The following is a 22,606-nucleotide window of genomic DNA, read 5'->3' on the forward strand; positions in this document are numbered from 1 at the left end:
CTTGTTTCCCGGCGTCCTGTTAACGATTTCCGAGAGGGCAAGTAGGCGAAGTTGGCCGATAAGCAAAAGGGAGAAAATAAAGCGGCGGGACGCACGCGAGAAACGCCGGGCTCAGCCGGAACCGCAGGGAGAACTCGCCGGTATACGATACACGTACGAATACACGATCTTGGAGCATCGCGATACTAGCGGCGACCGGGAAAAAATAAAAAGAATAACAAGAAGAAGCAGAAGCGGCAGAAGCTGCCGCCTCCGGTAGAGGAGGCCTCGAGGTCGCGGCTGCGTAGTTTCCTACGCTCTGGCTCCCACGAGCGGAGCCACCAACAGTCGCTTTCCAGATCAGATTCATTGACCTCGCTGAATCTCTCTCTATCTCCCTTTTTCTCCTCCTCTCCCCCCCCTCCTCCCCCTCTCTCTTTCTCTCTTTCTCTGTGTCTGCCTTTCCGTGGACACGGCCGCTGGATGCTTTTTCTTCGTGACACACCGAGATCACCGACGAGTTCGAGAGGGTGTACCGGGGAAAAAAGGATCGAAAGAAATGTCGCTATCGTCGACCACGATTAATGCGATCTTCTGACGAGCCGTCGAACGATTTCTTACACTTGCCAGTTTGGAGACCACGCGCGACCACGGCGTTGACGAGGAGTCGCCGACACTTCTCGCACGCGATTGCAGCTTCGCGAAAATTTCGTTTACACGTTGTTCCGTCAGCCGGTCGACGCGGCAATCAAATGGTTTTGTCGAATCTTAAGAAAGTTTAACCCTTCGGGGAGACAACGTTCGACTCTCGGTTTCCTTCTACGCGATATATGCTCGTATCTAAGCATTTCTGTTCTACGTTCTACGTAATCGAATTGTATGGACGATGTCGAGGCGAGTTCGGAAATGAGAGAGAAAAACGGTTTGTAGAGCGAAGAGTTTAAATTTTCAATTACACGTCAATAAAATCTGAAAATGGAACAGATATTTGTGGTATACAACAAGATCGGGGGAAAACCGTGGTAAAAAGCGCGACGCGATAGGTTCTGATATGCGGTTGAACAAGCCGAAGAGCTGGTTGAAGAGGGACGGAGGATAAGAGTGGAGCAAGTTCACCGCGATCCTCGTTTATCTCGAGGAGCGCCTCGAGGGTTTCAGCGCGGCGCCCTCACAGAGAAAACAAATGATCAGAGGAACAGGAAGCCGAGCACATATGTACACGGGAAAAAGTTGCACGCCCTGGGCGGTGTGTAAGAGTCCGTGATCAGAAAGTCTATGGGAGCTCTTCGAGATGAATACCCCAGAAAAATAAGCTCGGACGGGACGCTTGTCTGCGAGCGGTTGCACAAAGCGCGCCCAGAAAGGATTTAACGACACGAAAAGCGGAACACGAACGGGTTTCGCGACGCGAACTACTCATTGATACATTTCATTCATCCCTGCTCGACTTTTACTCGTTTTGCTTCGCCAACGTCTCTTCCTATAATTGTTAACCCTCGTACGCACCTCCGGTGAAAATTCGAAGACGAATTGCTTCGTAAAAATTTCTTTTGCCAACTAAAAAATCCACATTTGAAGAGCACTACTTTCTTATGTTTCACATATTTTCGAATGTTAAATAATTACGTTCACAAGATCTCGAAAAGAAATATAATCTAACCGTTATATGCGGATACATCAATAATAAAACTGAAAGTTGTAATTACATTTTCCAAATAGTTTGGAAATGGTAATGAAAGTGTCCATTATGAATGTCCGCGGAATTGTTCTCTGTAGTAAACGACAAATACTAAAGTAAAAACGTCGTGACTTATTAATAGACTGCGGATGTTTGATGAATTGCAACAAACTGGAGTGAAATAGAAATTTATCTTCTTTCTTAATATGTTTAATCGATTGGAAATGATACAACAGTATTTTAAAAATCTTCTGATGTTTTTACTGTTTCAAATCGCACCTACTCATTTTTGTCATAAACGCATAAAATCCGCAGTCTACTTATCAAGTACAATTTTTGTGTAAATATGTTGTGTACATGTTTTCAAATCAGCTGTTAATGAAATTTCTGATCAGCTACTTATTCAATCTTGTTTCTATCGGGCGTCCATCTTATCCCCTTTTACCGTTCCATTTGTCTTCGGTAGAACGCGTTCCATCATATCCGATTTCCTCGACGGTTATCGGCTATCATTGTCAAGTCGAGGATCATTTATTATCTACGATAGGAGTAGTCCTGTCGCCGAAGGCGTGATCCTCCACGAAGAAGTGTGTCACATGTGCCCGAGATGTTTCTCGCTCGAGACTGCACGAACCGAATGAAAAAATGATTTCAGGTCGAAGGACTCCTTTTTAAGTGACGTATCACCGGTAATTTTAAACAGAATCTGGATCATCTGCGCGGCATCGGCCGCGAGATCTCGTCACTGACACATTTTTCCATATTTGCTATAATTACGCCGCGAAACATGAAAACTCCGGTTATAATATTTCCATACCGCTTCCATTATCCTTTCGGTACGTTTATATCAACCCTTGTACTATTTTTGTAGCTGTACAATCGGTGACGCTTAACTCCAATTTACGGCTTTGTTTAGCAATGTTTTAAACATGTTTTTGGAGATGCTTCGTGAAGTCTCTCTGTTGTTAATAGCTCTACATATTGATTTGATGTAATGGTTATCAAAGTTATCAAAATGGACCCGGGCACCGGAGGGTCAACGAACAATTGGAATCTTCACAAAATTTGGAAGTGTTCTTGATTATTAATTACTACGTACGAACTGTACCGTCGAATAGACGTCGATCGAATTACCAAGTCTCGAGTCTCGTTGTCATTTCTGTTAAGAGAATTTCAAGTCTCCCGGTGGCAGGCATAGCACATCGAGCATCCTTCGAAAAGGAAAAAGCAGAACGGTGCAGTTCGAAGTCTATAAAAATGCGAGGGCAGGAGAAGAAAGAAAAAAAAAACAGAATCATGCCTCGAATATCTTCGGAACTGGAACACGATCGCCGGCTGTCGATCGAGCAGAACCTGGCTAGCAGAGAAACCAGGAGAAGCTGGTTTACTAATCACCCGAGAAACGCCACGATTACAATCCCGTGGAATGTGCTTAGAGCCGTCGTTACGAAAGGCTTCTACTCTCACGTTCTAGCGACCGTGTGTTTTTACATATGTATATTCGAGGTGATCGCGTGTACTCGCTATGTGCACCGGCTGCAGGAATTTGTCTAAGACCGGCAAGATCGGTTTTAATATACAGGGTGAGGCACCCGACTCTATCACCTAAAACAGGGGTTCTCAAACGTGACACGGCCTACCCCTATCTGTCGGCCGATTTACCTTCGACATTTTATCGATATTGTCATCTCATATCATAATGTAATATTGATATGATGTGATCATGTAATGAACAAATGATCCAAAACTAGTGGTGAACGCGCGATTTCTTCGATCATTTTATGTTGCAATTTATATAACGAAATGTGAACACTTTATTCATTTTATTTATAAGCTGAAGGTTGCATTCATTGACGTATTCCGATGTAACGTCGGTATTCTTTTCTCACAAGACACACTCGATTATTCACTATGACGGTATCGCGCGCAATACAATAACATCGCTATCGTGGACCAGAGGGGACCGTAGGGAAAGACAGGATATGAGGATAAAATAGAACCGTACGATCATATGAATGAAATATGAAAATAGAAAAGAAACTAATTCGTCGGAAATGTAATCGGTTCTGTAGTAGTATTTTCTATTGCTCGTTTTAATTAACACTAACCGTGCCAAGCAGTAAAATTGGCTGGTACGTATAGCCATTTAAAAATTACATTTACGTAAATACTTTGCAATATTTATAACAACATTTGATGGAATGGATTCATTCAATAATTTTTGATAGAAGCGTCTTTGTAATTAATTTACTTATGTTTAGTGTTAACGGTAATAGTCTGAAAGTTGCAATTTACCAACACGCTGCAATAGTAATGTTGGGCAATAGCTTCTATCCGAAAGACAGAGTATCGAAGAAAATATAAAAATTCGATTTTAATTAAAAAACGTGGAATTCCAAAAAATGGATTGATCGCATTGTTCGACACATTTGAATTACATATTCGAACGGTTTTATTATCGCAAGTAGACTAGAGATGATTGCCGTGAGAGGCCAGTCAACTTGTATTCAATTTTGTTTAAACAATTTGTTTAATTAACACAAAATGTAAATAGAATCGAGAAACTCACCCTGTATATGAGCCACATCATGCACTATTCCCGGCCTGCTTAAGTCAGAGAATGTTCGATACATTCGTTCGGATTGTTTCGAAACCATTCGCATTATCCGTAGGAATTCCATGTAAATCATAACGATTAATATTACTCGTTATCCCATTAACTTCAGACATAGTTGCTGATCGTAAACAGAGTATGGTATTTAGCGTGGCTCGGTTATTATGCATTTCACATTATTTTTCCTACGCAGACGGGCAATGCAAGAGCTATCGCTCGCTGAAGCAAAAGTGGGAGTGATGCACCTCGATCGTCGATCGCGATCTGACATAATTTGACAATCTGAAAATTTTATTTATTCGTTCAGAAAATCGTAACTCGCAAAGTTTTGGTTCCGGTGTTTCCGCGCGTTGCCAAAACCATCTACCTTCGAGGGTTAATCAAGTAAAAACGAAGTACAGTATTCTCACCGTAACTGTCGGAAAGATCTCTACCGTAACAGTCAAAATGGTATCCCCACCAATGGGGGAGGAGATCCCCCTGGGAACTAGTCAAGCGGTAAACACGCTCTACGACCGAGGAGTCGACTATCGGTGAGTCTCACACTAATGCAAGCGAAGATTGCAACTTTTCAAATTTCTGATTTTTCTTATGAAAAAAGAAAAACGACCTTTACCATCGTGTTCGTCTCGTTTTTCAAATTAAAATGACGCTAGACATCGTTGCGATCACTTGTGTAACAAGCGAAGTTCAGTTTTCGTGTACCTCTACCGTGAATGTCGCGTCCGAGAATTTTGATTCTTGAATTTAAAAGGCTGAGCTGGCACGAACCTCAGTCCCTACGGTCGGCAGACTACAGAGAATGGTAGTTATGCGAATGTAGTTCCTCTTCTAGAACTGTCGCTGGGCAGACCCGAAGATACGATAGTCACGGAGAGAATACTGCAGGTAGCAAAAGTGCTATGTTGAGGGGCGCTATAATTCCACTTCCCCCTCCCCTCTCTTCGTCTCTCACTCATAAAGGTCATGCGCCACTATTTACCAGCGAGGATGAAGGAAGCATGGCGGCCACGGATTATTGCGCGCCGTTCGCCTCGGCTTATTGTTGGCGCACGCGGAGTCACATTGTATTACTCTATTATTAGGCGCAGGTACCTACAGTAAACGATAACAATAAACACCTTTGCGTATAACGAGGAATATACCTGACGTGAAGATTCAAAGCATTGTGGTTCACGAATTGGTACACGGTTCCCTCCACCTTTCCGCCATGCACCCTTGATAGTATACCCAAGGTCACGTAGTTAGAAACATAGCGTAGAAAAATGTCCAAAAGCTTATTGTATTATATAAATCTTAGAGAAGTATTAAGTAATTGGCTAATCTGTTAAGAAATGACACGTAATCAATTTTTAAAGAGATTGAAGTATCTAAAATGTCGTTTCGGTGACAATAAGGTCCGGCATAACATATTCAGAATGTTTAAGAGATTGCGCTGCAAAAGTATGGCGTTGCATGAACGGTCGCAGTCTGAAACTAAACGAATGCAAACGGAAACGGAAACTTTATACTATGGCGGGGTTGACGATGTCGTAAAAGGGGGGTTGGCAGAGCGCAATATTGCGGGGAGATTGCTGTATCAAACTTTTCGCGATCGCAACGAATTTCTTACGGAAGTTGAGAAATTTAATCGCGAAAGTTAAACACCGCGTCGATAAATTATGTCAGCTGTTTAACCGAGGAATTAACCAGGAGAAAAAATCCTCGCGGCGAAACGAGTCAGGCGTTCTTGCAATCTCCGAAATCCCATAGAAAATCTTGATTTTAATACTGTAATATCGATGCCAAAAAATTTTTTACAACCTTTCCCAATTGTTTAAAACATATTTCTAAAGATATTTCTCTCGGTAAGCTAAGTTATTTTTTCCTTACCGTTCGTTCCGATTATTTATAAATAATCGAAGGCTACGAATTAATTCGCGTTCCGAACAGTTCGAAAAAGAAGAGAAACAGGTAGATTGTTACTCGACTAGGCGAAAGATTAGGAACAAAATGAAAAATGCTTAGCCGTCGATTATAGATTTTTAAAACGCTATTAACCGCCGGGTGGTAAAGTGTTGAAGATCAAATCTCTCGGTAGTAAGTCACTCGTTGATGGTCCGATAAATCGTATCTCGACGTCCAGAGGTTGTTAGGCATATTACACTCAATTATAAATTTGCATAAACGTTCTCGCGATCTATCGGCAAGGTATCCCCGTGCAGTGTCAGCGATGCAAAGGGCTTCGAGTGGCCGAAAATTTCTGTTAATCCTTAACAAGTGCGGTGGGGGAAGGGAGGGGGGTCAGGCAGGTACCCTTCTTTCACGGCATCGTATTCGATTGGTTGGTACCTCCCGCTGGTCGCATTAGTTACCCTCGTTTACCTGTAACTTCAGGTGCTGTTTACTCATTACCAGTCCGTGTTCGAACTTAACGCGAGTCGAAACTTGTGTGCGTCCTACGGTTGTGTGCAGTTCTGCAGTTCGAAAGTTTGTAACAAGTTTGCGAACTCGACGGCCGTAATCCGGTGCTGGTGGTGGACCGGTGAAATTTGCAAGTCACCGGTTCGAGAGACCCAATATTGCCTTGAGTAAGTAAGAAGTGCTATTAACGTCCACTTCCACGCCGTTGTTATTTCTAATAGGCGATCGCCGCGTCGTTTCACACGGTCTCCAATTTGTTTAGAATTTCTATATGAAATACAATCGGTAACAGCGGTAATAACGACACGATTTTTACTTCCGAAAGTGAAAGAAAAATGTTTACATGCGTCTCCCGTTGTCATGGGATTCGTCGGACATCCGGAATTTGATGACTTAATGTATCGAATGAGGAAAACGTTTGCCTCGTCATCGCTCGAGCAATTAAGCTCCGGCTATTTCAATATCTAATGTCTTTAACGCTCGTGTGTTCCCCGATAACGGTTTAACGAGCTGCAGAGAAAGTACTACAGTGTAGAGAGTTGATCCGGTCCGTGAAATTCGAAAAACCAATTAAATGCATTTATGTGTCCGGCATAATTTTTCAATTTCCTCTTTTCGAAAGGTAGCCGCCAGAGAGAAGATCTCCGAGTAATCTCGTCTCAACGATCTTATAAACGCGTCGCTATTTTATGGTCTTCACTTTCGTTCCTGCTAAAGAGAAACAGAACGAAAGCGAGCAACGATTCATGCAAATTTCGGTCTTCATAAAAAAAGACCAACTTTCATATCCGCGCGCTTTTATTATAGTACTCTTACTCTCTTTTCCGTGTTCACAAATTCCGTGGATAAACTCGGAATCTGATGATAATTAAATGTAGACATAGATATGGAGGAAAATGGTTCACGTTTATGTAGAAAATAAGTCTTATTCAGCATAGAATACATAGGACCAAAAATTATTTATTTTCAATGCAGCAGCCTCGTTGCAAGAAACGTGTAACAGTGAGAGAAGTTTCTTCGATGACGTGCATGCACGGTGTTTGTGTGCGTGGAAAGCAGTGCACACGATAACGCTATCGAAACTCGTTAGAATGACAATCGAACGGTTCGAAGAATCGCTGTTCGAACTGACGTTGTTATCTGTCGCGGAGAAAGCATTCGATAGCGCGAGGCTTTCGGTTCCGTGTGTGCAGGAGCGACGAAAATGGCTAATCCATTGACGAACGCGGATAGCGGATGCCAGATAGCAGATCGCCGCACCGGGGAAATTGCCACCGCGTATCAGTAAAGGAGCATTTGAATGCAGACTGGAAAGCGCACGCGACCGCCGCGCCGGCTTTCATTATCCATTCCCGACGAATTATCCGATAGAAAATTCTTTTCCCTGGGTTACACAACCCGAGTTCCTTATTCTGGTAGCCAGACGCAACATAGTGCCAACAAGAAACTCGGTATCGAGAAAACTCGACGACGAAACACTCCGATCGATGGACTGCGGATCTTTCTGCGAAAATTAACCCTTTGCACTCGGCGCTATTTTAATTCTAAAACTAAATTTTTCTTCCGTCTTAAAATATTTTCATTTTATTGATACGAAACTGATCCGATTTCTACGGATAATATTTCAATGTTTGGTAATCTACTAAATACAAATTTTGTAATGTAACAAATATCATGTAATATTTTATGTAATTTCTTCGAAATAATGCCACAACGATTTTTAGTGGCGCTTCGGAGTCACCACTCGAGTGTAATGGGTTAAATTTAAAAATTAAAATTAATTTTTTACCTCGAATAATTTTAGTAAGACTTTGGCAAATTTTTCTCGTCACGGCTCTAATAAATTCGATAGTGTGAACAATGTAGGAATGCAACAGTTTTCACAAAAAAGAAAGACCATACTCGACATAACGAATTAGAAAATCGAATAAGTCTGTTCGCTGTTTGAATTAAGTTTGAGTTATTATTGGAGTCGTAGAGATTCGACACATTGAACAAATACTGGACTTTTTGAGTCGAGTTTTACTCGCTTGATTATAGATATGATGGCAACAAATAATATAAGAAATTACGTAGGTTTTCACTTTACACCGCGTTATACAACCGCCATTTTGTTTTGTGCAGTGTAGCGTTTCGCCACCGCTGCCGTTACGTTATGTAACAACTTTCTTAATTGCAACCGTTTTTTTTTGTGTAGAATTCTGTAACAATACGTACATTTTCCAAAGTGGTTCTCAATGTTGCATCAAAATAGACCTAGGCACCGCCAACGTCTTTTTGATGACTGATCTGTGTACAAAAGAAGCACGGTTTTCTCTTAAATAATAATTTCAGAAGAAGTTGTGTCATTGTATCGATCGGAGAAATGTGTTGAATTGTAAATAAAATTGCTGTCGCTTTTTAAAGATTTTATTGAGAAATTCTCAACTACCGATCGTTGATTTTAAAAACCAGAAAAAGATAGGAGATGATAGAGGATAGGATAGGATAGAGGATAGGATAGGATAGAGGATAGGATAGGATAGAGGATAGGATAGGATTGAGGCTAGGATAGGCTAGAGTATAGAATAGGATAGAGGATAGGATAGGATAGAGGATAGGATAGGATTGAGGATAGGATAGGATAGAGGATAGGATAGAGGATAGGATAGAGGATAGGATAGAAGATTGGATAGGATAGAGGATAGGATAGGATAGAGGATAGAGGATAGGTAAGTAAAGTGTTGGAGGACATTGCGAAAAGAATTGTTTCCTGAGAGTCTGTAGTTCGGTGGGATGCGAGACAAGAGTTTTCCCCTGTCGCTAACGTTGCGCTCGGCGTTGTTGGTAAACTGGTCTGCCCTTTTATTTGTGCCATCTTACATTTCTATGACTCGCAACGTTTGCAGAGGTTCCATTGATTGGCCAAGCGATCGCTAAAGCTGTCCCCTTTCGACCGGATACTCCATCCGATCGTAAAGCTGTCAGTGGTACCACGTATCACGGGAGCGCCTTTCTTTCGCCAAGCATTTTATTCGCAATTCTTGAGAACGTCAGGCCAACCGCTCCCGGAAATATTAGCTATTAGATTGCCACGTATAAAATGTCCGATTTTACAAGAGTCATAAATGGGGATCTGTCTGCAAAATACAAATTTTTCAAATACAGGAGCTCGACCAAAACATGACCGACACGATTGCTTTTACCAATCTTGAAAATCGATTTTCACTGCAAACTATTAAGTGAACCTATCCACAAGACGCGAGGAAGATACAAAAATCAATTTTACGATGTTTCTCTTTTCTATTTTTCTGGGCTTCGATGTCGCAGGAAAATTAGTTGAGAACGATTCTAAAATTCTTGCGATCATAAATTATTGTAAGAAAATAGACTGTTATTCGACCAAGCCAGAAAGATAAAATTTTATTGTGTTGCTAGATCAAACGAGATATTTGTGACGCGTTATGTTTGATAAGTTCTCATCGTAAAACTTTATACGTCTCGAGGTGTTTTCCTACCGTCGACAATGAAACGAGCAAATCACGCGGTTTCGTTGCAAACATACGGCGAACCGCGTGCGCAAACCACTGTATCAATGATCTGGAATACATCGCGGCTTTGCGGTTCGATTTGTTTAAGTATGCGGAAAGAGAAATCAAATTCGCCACGACTCGCTTTGTATTTCAGAAAATGTTTAAACTCCGCCGAAAAAAAAAGTGGAAACATTCTTCCGTGCAGAATCACTCGTATTTTCGTCGGAATTTCTTCGTGAAACCTTTTTCGGAGCTTCTGAATTCTAAATGGGACCAAATCTTAATAATACTTTTTCCGTAGTATTTCGAAATAGTAGAATTTAGTAGAAATGAAAATGTTGAGCAACATTAACGTTTCCACGGTAACAAGACTACGAGTTCTTCTAGAGATAAAGTTATTTCGTAGTTGATTTCAAACAATTCACGCAATGAAGACATTTACCTTTTTATTTGACACAAACACCGATGGCATGTCTCATGATGTCAGCTAATGATGGCTTAAATAGGGAAAGAATTTCCATCGTTATAGCGTTCTTAGTCTCTTAATAGCTGTTAATAGAGAGATGAGCTGTTCACACGCTGTTCACATCTTTAGATAACAGGAACACGAAAAAGTGTGCCGAGTATTCTGCCTGATATCTTCAAACAAAATTTCCAAGTAAATTGTCGTCGTTAAGTGTTCCATATTAAGTCCCATAACAGAAGAATTGTACTATTATCCCGTTAAAAGTGGAAGATAATTTTCGATCTTTGTTCATATTCTTCTAATTACTGGCGCCGACGGTAAATTAGCAAAGAAAACAATAGATAGAATTAATTGTAATTAACGGTAGGAAAAAGATAACGTTGGAGTTATGCTTTGGATTTATTCGTCCATCGGTTATCAGTTTTCTGCGATCGTGCCTTTATCTTATACCCCCGCGAGGCTGATAAACTGAATGCATTGGGCTTCGTATCAGTATCGAACTACATTCTCGAAGAGTACTCGCAGTGAAGTCATCGTGTCCATGCATTACAAGAGAAAATGCAGGCTCCTTGCATAATCTGACCTTTGCTTCTACTTTATTGTAACGCTCGGCTTCAATACAACTTTCATTACTCACGAAAGGTTGTAGAGCGAGAAAATCGACGGATTAAACGGCCTTAGAATTCATTCACAGAAAGCCTTAAATTATACTTTTCATTGCGAAACGACGTTAATATTGCCCATAATCACGAGTACAGTCTATCCTGCGCTCGATCGCTCATTTTATGTGTGAACGTTCGCTGTAGTATGTAGTTTGTAGTAGTATAAATAGACTGTAGATATTTATGCAAATATAGATATTTGTAGGTTACCTTGCTGAGATTTGCAACAAGCAGAAATTTCCTTTTTTTTTCGGAAGCATTAAATGCACTATCGAGGATGGAATAAAATAGAGACCTTGCCGAGTTGCATTACACTTTTGCAAATTAATGTAATTAACGTAATAATAAAGTTTAGTTGTTAATAGTCCAATCATTTTAATGATACAACCCACTTAGATTTTTTATAAATAAGTTATTCATTTTTTACGGTGGGTCTATAATCAGCCTTTTATGACATGGCCATGTGGTGCGTCCGATATAACATTTTCGTCGCGTTAAATGTCAAGGATGACATGTGTGCATTATATCAGTACACGACAATATAAGGAACATAAAAAACCGAAATGTATAATGGCGCACACTCTTCAATTTTTGAGTGAACATGCTGTTTAAAATACAATTCGCTTATTTTTGCGACAATATGAAGCAATAATTCATGATGGACGATGGACATTTGAAAAATGATGATCAAATCGGTCCTTGTTAAATTGGACAAAGATTTCATGTCCTTTCTTAAGTGCCTTTCCTCGTCGACTGGTTCTTGAAAATGATAAAGACCGTTTAAAAAAATGATGGTCAAATAGTCCTTGAAAAATTGGATAAAGATTCTGAGAACGTTGCGCGAATTTCATATCCCCGGGCGGCTGTTGATAACGTTCGAGCAGTTAAAATCGAATTTCGATCGTTCCGTGGAACAATGCGAATAACTGTAGGGTAGCAGAAAGATCGTGGAAAAAGAAGGAAACTAAAAGAAAAGTTCAGGAGTGTTGGGGTCTCGACGTATTTCAGTCACGGAACGCCTGGGCGCCATCCCACGTTCTTCTCTTTTCCTCAAGGTGTTGATGCCTGACACGTTCGTGAGACCGAATCTCGTATTTATACGGCCTATTCACGAAGTAGACATAATCGTGGAGTGGCTGCATAACGGTAAAAACAGATCGGCAGGCGTGCATTCACTTTTCTCCGTTCGGTGCACATGCAGCCGAATGCATATAGTATACATACACGTGCATATACATATACGCGCAGACGAAGATAGCCGCGGGCATGCAATACCTTTTAAACTCACGAGTCATTGATCCATCCAGTCGCGGTGTACAAATAACTCTAATGGAATTACCCTTTCCTTTCAGTATTACGCTCCGAGGACGAGGCCGATTTGCCTCGATTCGCTCTCGATTTTCGGCCGAATAGGGTTCAATGAGCAAATGGCAGGGCCAATCAACGGAACCGCTCGTTTCCATGCGAACCTATATTCAGAACCGAATCGAACGTTCGGAGGCGAAATAAAAATTATGAAATCTTGAGAACCCTTTTTAACCGCTTTCAATTCGACCCGGACGTTTATGCAAATTTCCTTTTGTACGGATCCGCTCGAGAATTCAATACCGACTCGCGTCTCGGTACTAAGTATTTCGCTGGATTATTTTATCCATACATTTTTAATTTATTTTGACATTTTTTAGCAATTACATAATCTTTCGATGGGATTCTAAAATTTTATTTTTGCAGAGTTGCATCTTGTTCTTGTTTAAAATGACTATTTGCAAAGGAATCGAACTTCCGTTTCATCGCATTGCAACACGAGAATAGAAAAACAATTTTTAGGATATCTGAAACGTGAAATGGCTGAATTTCTACGCGAAGAGTGCACCGCCTTTAACGCAGAGTTGAATCTTGTTTGTATTCAGCGACTCGCAAAGGAAGTGTAATTTGATTTAATTTTTTTAACGTCTGCAGAAATGTTAATCCGTCTAATAAGATAATGATATTCCATTGTGCGTGCCAAGGTGGAGAGAATTTTCTGAAACCTCGCTCTTTGATCTACGTACGTATGAACTCAATTCCATTAAACTAGTTGAATTGGTTAAACACTCTAAAGTTGCGCTCAAAGTACTTCGGGGAATTTAAATTGAGAAAGGAAGTATTTCATGTCACAGCGTTTGCATTCAGCTTCGGTTGTTAGAGCTTTCACTCAAGCATTGAATCATCTTTGGCCGCGGCGGCACGGCGGGTAGCCTACTTTTCAAGTCTTAATAGACGCCATTTGCTTAGATGCCATCTGGACATTCCAGAAACTTATTTAACAAATTAGTGTTTCCTGCGAGACGCGCTATACTCGAAATCCCAGGGAACTGTGGTTTATTGGTATCAGATGCCACCGATAATAAATCTTGGGCGGTGAGCTTCCACGCTCTCTGTTTAATGACTCTTTGACTGATTATGGTACTCGTCAAGCTGAGTGCACCGGGCGCCCCCTTTCTAGGCCAATGGCTAATAATTTACGAGACATTTGTAATTAAAGTAGCACCTCGCACGCTACGCAACGACTTTTGCTATCCCTTCGAATACCGAGTGCTGTTCCTCCATTGTTCTTTATTATTTTATTCATATCGTTATACGTTAAATACTATAATGTGACTGTAAAACGTCTCGAATATTATTATAAAACATTAATGGCGACACTGCGAGGGAAAAAATGTGTAAACACATTTTTCTTTTTTACATTGGCTTAAAAAATACACTCCTTTTTAAAATGTTTCTTAGCTGCTTCGTGAAATTAGTTTCTTTAAAAAGAAAGAACGGAAATTTGACAGCTGTGGCCGGCATTGAATGAAAAATAATTTTGAGCAGTACTGTAAACTGATTTATTGCACGCAGTTAAAAATTTACCCCGCCCTCGTGGTCGTCGCCTATGCGTATAATAATTACGAGTATAGCGTCTTTTTTTCTGTTTCCAGACGTTTCCGATGTGTCGAGCCTCGAGAGGAAGGTGACGAGCAGGTTTCAGACGAGAATCTTCAAGATACCTCGAACGAATCCCGCAAGAAACCGCGTCCAATAAAACGAAAATGGTGACGATAAGCCAGCGACGAAGGCATCCTCGATGGAGAATGCTCTTCACCGTCGTCATTTTGTCGAGTTTCGTCAGGCGTTGCGAGTTAACGTCTACAAAGAGACTAACCGACGCCGGTTCGTCCTCCTCGTCGTCCACGTTATCGACTAGTTCCGGTGAAACGAGGTCTCAGAACTTAGGTTCGCCGAACGATCTAGCCTGGCAGGCTTGGCTTCTGCTGGACTCTCAGACGGGAGCACACTCCGGGATGGACTCGGCGACGCTTCTGCGACGGATAACCCCGAAGAGCGTGTTCATCGCGCCCGCGTTGACACCGTGCCCGGAAGGTTACCGCGCGGACACGATGGGCAGGTGCGTGAAGAACCTGAACATCGACCAGGAAGCGCACTTCGTCTTCATTCTTCAGCACCTGAACAGTCGATACGGCAACCAGGAAGGTTCCGAATCGTTGAACAGCAATTCGAAGAAGTCGAACGGGCCTTTGCACATCCCTCTGTTTCCTATTTCGAACACGGAGCCGTCGAAACTGGAGCCTGAAGAGACCAGGGACACGATAAAGGTGCCCGTGGTGGTGCATTCTCGCATCGACACCAACTCGAACGAGGAGAAACCACCGTCGGAGGTTATCGTCGCGAGTCACGGCTCGAAGAACATCGCCAAGCCGAAGGACAACGAGTTCGGATTCCTTCCTGCAGACTCCAGCGTCTCCTCTTCGGAAAAACAAGAAGCCCCGACGAGGTTCGACGCGGTGGTTCCCGTGGCAGAGTTCCCTGTCGACGACGCGAACGAGACCTTCCCCGAGGTCGTCGACTACAAGATACCGATAGACTTGAACACGTTGCTGAACATATCGAACCTGAAGACGATCAACATCACCGACGACCAGGTGGCGTGGAAGAACGGGTCGCAGCTTCTGAACTCGACAGAGGCGACGCCTATGCTGATCCTTCTTCCGTCGACGGCGACGTCGCCGAACTCGGTGGTCCTGAACGCGGAGGATTTGCCCGTGGAGAGCAACGAGAGCCACCAAACGCACGTTCGGGAGAGCAATGTGACGAAGAACGTTACTGATAGAGAGATTATCAGTGAGATCGTTCCAGAACCGACGCTCCCGAACAGAGATCTTGACGTACCACCGTCTGTGGTAGACAGGATCGATGGCAACAAGACTCAAGATGGTAACTCGTCGGACACTCGGAACACGAACGTCCAAGGGCCGCAGGAAACGGAACCGTACTACGACGACGAAGAAGCGGTCGAAGATTACGCGGACAGCACGGACCTGCCGGACGAGGAGTCGTCGGAGACGGAAGGCGGTGAGATTTTGAAGCACGGCGAGGCCGGAATGGCGATACTACTGAAAGGTATTAAACGATTACAGAATGAACAGCGGCAACAAGCGGAAACAGCTGCGAGCGACGCGGAGAACAGCGAAACACCGACGACGGATCTGTCGAGCGACTCGTGGACGCGTGCGAACGAATCGACGACCACGGATAAAGAGGAACGGGACGAGGCTGGTAGCAACGTGTCCAGCGAGGTTAGCATCAACGGCGACATGATCGTGGAGACCACGCTTCTCGACGTGACCACCGATAAAACGCGGAACATCACGAGGACACCGGACAGCAACAGCAACAGCAACGGCAACACCACCAGCACCAGCAGCATCGAGGACGAGGACGAGTACCTGCGGGAGCTGTTCGAGTCGGAAAAGGAGACGAATGCGGAACCCTCTTCTGAAAACGTCCAGAGCACCGAGAAAGCGCAAACTGATCAAGACAGACCAATGGAGGACCCCAAGAGCGACGAACTAGAGGCTGCACCCTCGTCCTCCGAGTCTTTGTTGTACGACCCGAGCTTCCGAGACCAGTATGCCGAAGAGGATCCTATCACCGAGATCCACACGATCGACGAGCAACCGACCGACGACAAGGAGGCTGCGTTTCTAAAAAAATCCAAAGTCTCGAACTCCTTCCGAACTTTCCAACCGGAGACGCTGAATTTCAGACCAACGCAAGACGACAGACACCCCACCTATCCGAAACAAAGTAACTCTGTAAAGTTCCCCTCGGAAGAGGTGAACAGCATACACAGTCAAGACTACAAGGATAGAGCTCCGTATCCTCTGGACGACGGGCTACATTCCAGCACGAAGAGCAGCGTGTTCGCCCATCAGAAGCCCTTCCACCGGGGTCTATCCTCTTGGCGAACGGCTTCCCGTGGCCAGCAGGTGTCCAACCAACAGGTGGGGACGTCGTCGCGCAGACAGTGGCAGAGGCAGCCGCCGATCTCGATCTCCTTTTGGACGGCCATGCCCCTGATGAGGGATCCTAGTCTATACTCGACCGACCAAGACTCCCACAGCAAGACGACGAACGGTCAAACGTACACCAACAACCGATTCCCGGAGGTCTCACCATCCTGAAGGGCCGAGCGTCGCGAGCTGCTGTCCGCCCGATGAAATCTGAATCGGGCGGATCGCGATCGAGATCGAATCGGGGACACCTGTCGGTGGACAATGGAGTGTCGCCGGGAGGTTGTTTGCTACCTGCGTTCTTCACGCCTCGTTGCTCTCGGTAGGAACGTCCAAAGACTGTAGAACTGTGCCAAATAAATTAAGAGTCGCGCGAACTCTTGCCCGGCCTCGGAATTTACGTGCCAGCCGATTCGTCCGTCGTGGAGGAACTGATAGACGACGACGACGACCACGACCACGACCACGAGGGCTGATTGATCGCATAGTACGTACTTACAGTCGGAGTAACGAAGACCACGGGATCGTGTGAACCGTGGCCGATACGCGGCGGGCCGATGCGTTGCGTAACTCTCATTAGAGACCTCGCCCAATTAGCGTCGAGGAGCGACGACGATGACCGATCATCGCCGAGAGAAAGGAAAAACAGAAAAAGAACTAGATACTAGGTCCGTTGAGATTACAACGGGAATATCAATTGTGAACGTCTTCGAATTATCGATGTTACCGTATTTTCAAGGTCACAAATGGAATATACGTGTTTTCAGGTGTATACACCCCCGCGCCATCGGCGATGTAAAAACGTTCCTTTCGGCCTAATCATCTCTGAAACGATTTTTGCCAAAATTCGTGTCACACATACATATATATATACATACACACGTAAATGCATATACGCGTGTATATGTTCACTTGCATGTTATACATATGTATGCTTGTACGCGCGTGTATCTGTACGCGTCGGCTTTTTTGAAAATGTTTTTTTCTTCTTTTTTCTATCGAGAAACTTTTTCATTGAGGAAATCTGTCTAGGCCTAATTTATCGATTAAGAATCTTTTTGATAAGATTGATAGTATTAATGGCGTGAATATCCCCGAGCTTCTCGTGTAAAGACTAAGATCACACGTTTTTTTTTTTTTTCTTTTGGAACGCAACTATGTGTTATAGTATGTAGCAGCGACAAAAACCATATTAACGATCATGATGAAACGGAATTTCTTTACGGGAGAACTGTGTCGTTTTATGTCGCGTTGCGTTTTTATCTTCGTGTGACCTTGGTCATGTGATCGACAATCCAAAATGCTTTTTTTTTAATGGAATTATACTTTTAGATTTAACGCTTGAATGTAAGAACTCATTTAACGAAATTCGGTACCTTTATTAGAGGCTTTCGTACGTCTAAGACGGTATTATGTTAATAAGGAAAAAGTCGAAACTATTTTAAGCGGAGAAAGTGATAAGCCAACGGACTAAAAAGAATTACGTAATTTTTTGCTGTTAACATTCTGTCAGCAAACGGACACCGCGATGAAAGCTTTCTAAAGCCTAGTATGTGCAGGACGTTCCAAAATGAGAGTTACAAGTTCATTGTTAACGTTTGCCAACCAACAACATTTTTATCATCCGATCAAACGTATCACATTTTTTAATCAATGAAGAACAGTCGACTGAACATGATACTCGAGACAGAAATAATTTAAATTCTAACAGAAAACGTGTTTTATGCATTAACGTTACTCGATCACGCAACATTATTGGTTTACAAATTTGCCAATTGAATGTTTCAAAGCTTCCTGCCTCTCCGAAAAATTGAATTCCATCGGTCAAGTCTATATACTCGATTTCGAAAATGTGATTTTATCCAGATTATTCTACGTCTCGAAATTGAGTCAAAACACGTGACAAATATGAGTCTGCGAATTTTATCTTTTAAATGTTTGCCGTAAATCGTTTTTCCGTAAGTACAGATACATTCGATCGATTTTTAATCCGTGTTTATCCAAAACTTGAGACTGTACGTCGACGTAAAATTTGCAGATCCATTTGTACCGGAATAGTAACTTTTGTTATCTTAGTATTGAAACGTAGAATAATTCGACAAAATGCGTAACAATTTTTCAATCCTGTTCTACGAGTAAGGATGGAAACTTGAACATTGGGAATCGGGATCCCGAAAAGTTTTGTATATTTTCTAGAACATCATCTAGCATATTAATGATTTAGATACTCTGAGAAAGTAGGTGTTACGAGCCTGTGAGGCAAAAAGCAACAATTTCCGACGTCTTGTATCCCAGAAGAGTGTCACTTTCTCTATCCTTCGAGCGCGTGTATAGTATGCAGACGAGTGCTCTAATGATTCTTGCCGTTAATTGCTAAACAACCAACGATCCGAGCAGCAAGATTCATTGTAGCAGGGTGTACCTCTTTCCTCGAAGGTATCTATAGTTCTCAACATATTGCTCCAGTATAACAACGAAATGGAAATACTCTGTCGTTCTATGAAAAAGCCAAATATTAGTTAACAAAGAACCTTCGTCAAAATCTTCTTATTTTTAGCGTTCTTGTTTTCTATGCATCACGATTCGAACATCTCGTAGCACGCAAACGGAAATACATTGGCAGGATATCGCGCTTATTATACGCGCACGCTTCCCGAAATTTCCATAAAGTCGTTGGTAGCTGTTGCTAAAACTAAACTGCAAATCTTTATGCGAGATAAAAATTGTCAACATCGGTTGCTAAGCAGTTTAATGTTTAATGCGCCTTTTTAATACGCTTCTCGAACGATTTTAATCTTCCTACCGTTTTGTATTTTTCTCATAACAACATAAGACCACCAATAATAACTACAGGTTTACAAGTAACATCGATTTGAAATAAAATAATGTACTACACACACAAAGGAAGAATTTTTGCAAAGCTCAAAGTGCGACTTTACCGGAAAGATCGAGGAACGTGCAGAGATCATCGACGAATGGAAGCTCTGTTATGAAAACAAGCGAATTGCAAGACGACGACCGTGAGGTCGTGCTTAATCATTTAGCCGTGGATGTCTGCGCAATAAGTCATCGTACATTGAAAAAATCTTGGATCACTGCCTAACTTGATGTCCGTGCCCGATCGAGAGCAACACAATTAATCTTCCGCGCCCGCGCTAATAAAGAAAAAAGAAAAAAGGCTATGAAGATAAAAGTGACGGAGCCGCTTGTATATTCGTTATAAGTTTAATCAGTCGGGATTACGTGTCGCGGCAAAGTCCTCCATCGAGCGTTAAGCAAGATCCGCACGGAAAGCACGGAATCTGGGTTCGCAAGCTCGCAAAATCTGCTCGTGACCCCGGTACATCGAATCAGACTGATTTTTAGCGGTATTGCGTTATTTATAGAATTCGATACTCGCAATCTGTCACGTGAAGCATCGATACCGAAGGTGTGCCGGCCTCGAGACAAATCATTCTTCGATCGTTCGATTCGATCTTTCCAATCGCGAAACGTGGGAGAAAAAAATGCTGCTCGAGACGCAGCGTCGTTTCCGCCGTGTCTCGAAATCTTTTTCGGTCGGCGAATTTATTTTATGAAATCGTTGCGCACGATATTCTGTTTGGTTTCGTTGAATCCGAGGACTCGTGGATGTTTTGAAAATCGCTGTTCTCCGGTGGCCGAAGACTAAACCGTCTAAAAATGAGAAAAAAGTCAATATACGGTTAAGGAACGTGTGTAATTAAATTCTCGTATCTCGGTGTTCGTGATGCGCGAAGTATTGCGTTACTTTAAAATACTTCTTGATTAATCATTTTAAACGCGTTCGTCCAACACTCTGATGGTCCCTGGAAACACACAATCTCTTATGGTGCTTATAATTCTAAATTCGAAAAATTGTTACGACATCCTTGGAATAAACACGATTAATGGAACAGATTCAAAATCGATTAGTTAAAACTTTTGAAACCATCATACCCTTGACCCTTAACCCTTCGCGGGGCCATCAGAGTGTTCGGCGAAACTTTCTTTTAACGTAATGTGAATATTGAAATCGACATTTCATGTGCATCAACCTGATATTTATTGAGAGCATTGTTTTCTCGGACGCATACAATTTCAAGATTCTATGCCTCTCGGGGTGTAATCGAGTCCAAGCTTTGCAGCTACATTGTGTAGCGGAGGCAACGTATTTATATACAGCATAGTATGAATGTTTTCGATGTGCGAATTGATCATTGTTCTACGTACATAAGTACATATTTCGAAACGAGCGTTCGGAGCAGTCAGGATCTCCGATGTCGTTTAAAAGCTTTACAGCTGTCGTCGCGATCATTTTTCTTTTCCCTTGAACGCGTGCGAGAACTGTTTGTGAGAATATGCGAGAGAGTGCATGCAGTACGAACAATCGGGATCCGTAATACGCGAAAAGCTACTGTCCGGATTTATAATTGGAAATGAAACTCTGTTACGTGGCTCTATCGCACGTACAAATCATTGAATGGAAAAAAAAGGAAAATTACGAATCTGACGTCGCGGCCAGTAATTTTCATTGTTCTGCGTACGCTTCGATGTGGTGTGTAATCTCTCTTTCTCGTCTACTGAATGTTGATTCGTGTACATATTAATTTTATTCAAAGGAATTGTATATACAGAGTAATTAAGAAGCGTCATCAGCGTCTTAATGTGTATTAATTGTAACTGTATTAAATACTATTGTATTATTTATAGCTAAATATATTGATGTATATTATACTTGTCGTATCGTGTAGGAGTCTGTTAGATCGCAAATGGAAAATGTTATAAAAATCATTTGATGTTGGTCTTATACCAAAATACTCGTGCTTTGTTATTATTCAGAAACCTGTCCAGCCATGATACATGATTGTATTACAAATCATTTTTATCCATTAAACATTCTTTATTGTACATAATTATAATTGTTAATGAAACTGCATGTTACATTCTACTGTCAGCTTTACTTTTTATTCCTCTAAAACCCCTCGCCAAGAAAAACTTTTCCGACGAATCGTCCCTTGTCGCTTGAGGTCTAACATTCTTAACGGTTCTATAAAATCTTAGTAAATCTTGCTCTATTTGTTGAGACCTTCCGCCGTCCCATATCTTACAAACAAATGTTCCGTCTATCTTTGTAACTTGCAAAGCAAACCTCATAGCAGTGTATACAAGTTTCGCTATATTTTCTTGGTCTAACTGTTTCATGCCGGTTGAGTTGGGTGCCATATCCGATAAAACTACATCAGCTTTCCTATCTTGCAATAAGTTGAGAAGTTCAGTTTGCGACGCGGACAGTGTGAAATCCATTTTACTTAATATATTTGCACCTTCGATTGGATGAATTGATTGTTTGTCTATCGCAATCACAGTGCCGATTGGATTGTTTGGGGTTTTTCCATCCGCGTTTGTCTTCATGACAGCGACTTGTGTCCAACTGCCAGGCGCAGCGCCGCAGTCTATTACAATTTGTCCAGGTTTCAATATATTGTATCTTTCGTCTACTTCTAACAATTTAAAAGCACTTCTGCACCTATAGTTTTCTTGTTTTGCCATCTCTACATAAGGATCTTTCAGTTGTCTCATAAGCCATAATTGGGAACTGTGCTTCTTCCCTTTCATATTTTGCGGTTTTTCTCGGCATAATGCAGCGCCAGCATGTAAATTCCTTATAATTAAAGAACCTCTACTTAAACCCTTCATGTCTAATTACAAAAACATAACCTACAAAAAGTGATCTATTTACACGAAAAATTCCAGATTTCGGAGTCACATGTACGCACATTCATAGAAAAAGCACTGTTTTCGTGTTTTTACAGTTCCCTCGCCATTGCAATCGGTTATTAGTCAAAATTGCTTATAGAACGAAATGATCTAAATGAAATCAAAACACTGAATGCGGCCATAAATACTTCTTCTTTGAATAAATACGAGATGCGTCGGCGTGGTGTCGTGCGTATCAGTT

At 42.2% G+C, this 22,606-nt stretch overlaps 2 protein-coding genes across 3 annotated transcripts in view; one reads left to right on the plus strand and one right to left on the minus strand.

The window, feature by feature from the left end:
* LOC143356587 (uncharacterized) overlaps positions 1-21,595 on the plus strand; it is a 65,990-nt gene extending 44,395 nt beyond the window's left edge. For both annotated transcript variants that reach the window (XM_076792411.1, XM_076792412.1), the window contains exon 2: positions 14,275-21,595. In XM_076792411.1, the coding sequence (XP_076648526.1) occupies positions 14,386-16,818 (2,433 nt within the window). In that variant the 5' untranslated portion in view covers positions 14,275-14,385 and the 3' untranslated portion in view covers positions 16,819-21,595. The remainder of the gene's footprint in view (positions 1-14,274) is intronic.
* Positions 21,235-22,515, minus strand: Mrm2 (Mitochondrial rRNA methyltransferase 2). Its single transcript, XM_076792414.1, has 2 exons — positions 22,425-22,515; positions 21,235-22,365 (listed from the first exon to the last, which is right to left on the minus strand). The coding sequence occupies exon 2, from the start codon at positions 22,342-22,344 to the stop codon at positions 21,586-21,588; it is 759 nt and encodes a 252-aa protein (XP_076648529.1). The 5' UTR covers positions 22,345-22,365; positions 22,425-22,515; the 3' UTR covers positions 21,235-21,585.
* Between the last annotated feature and the right edge of the window lie 91 nt (positions 22,516-22,606).

The sequence above is a fragment of the Halictus rubicundus genome, chromosome 8 (assembly GCF_050948215.1).
Source record: "Halictus rubicundus isolate RS-2024b chromosome 8, iyHalRubi1_principal, whole genome shotgun sequence".
Classification (NCBI taxonomy): Eukaryota; Metazoa; Arthropoda; class Insecta; order Hymenoptera; family Halictidae; genus Halictus; species Halictus rubicundus.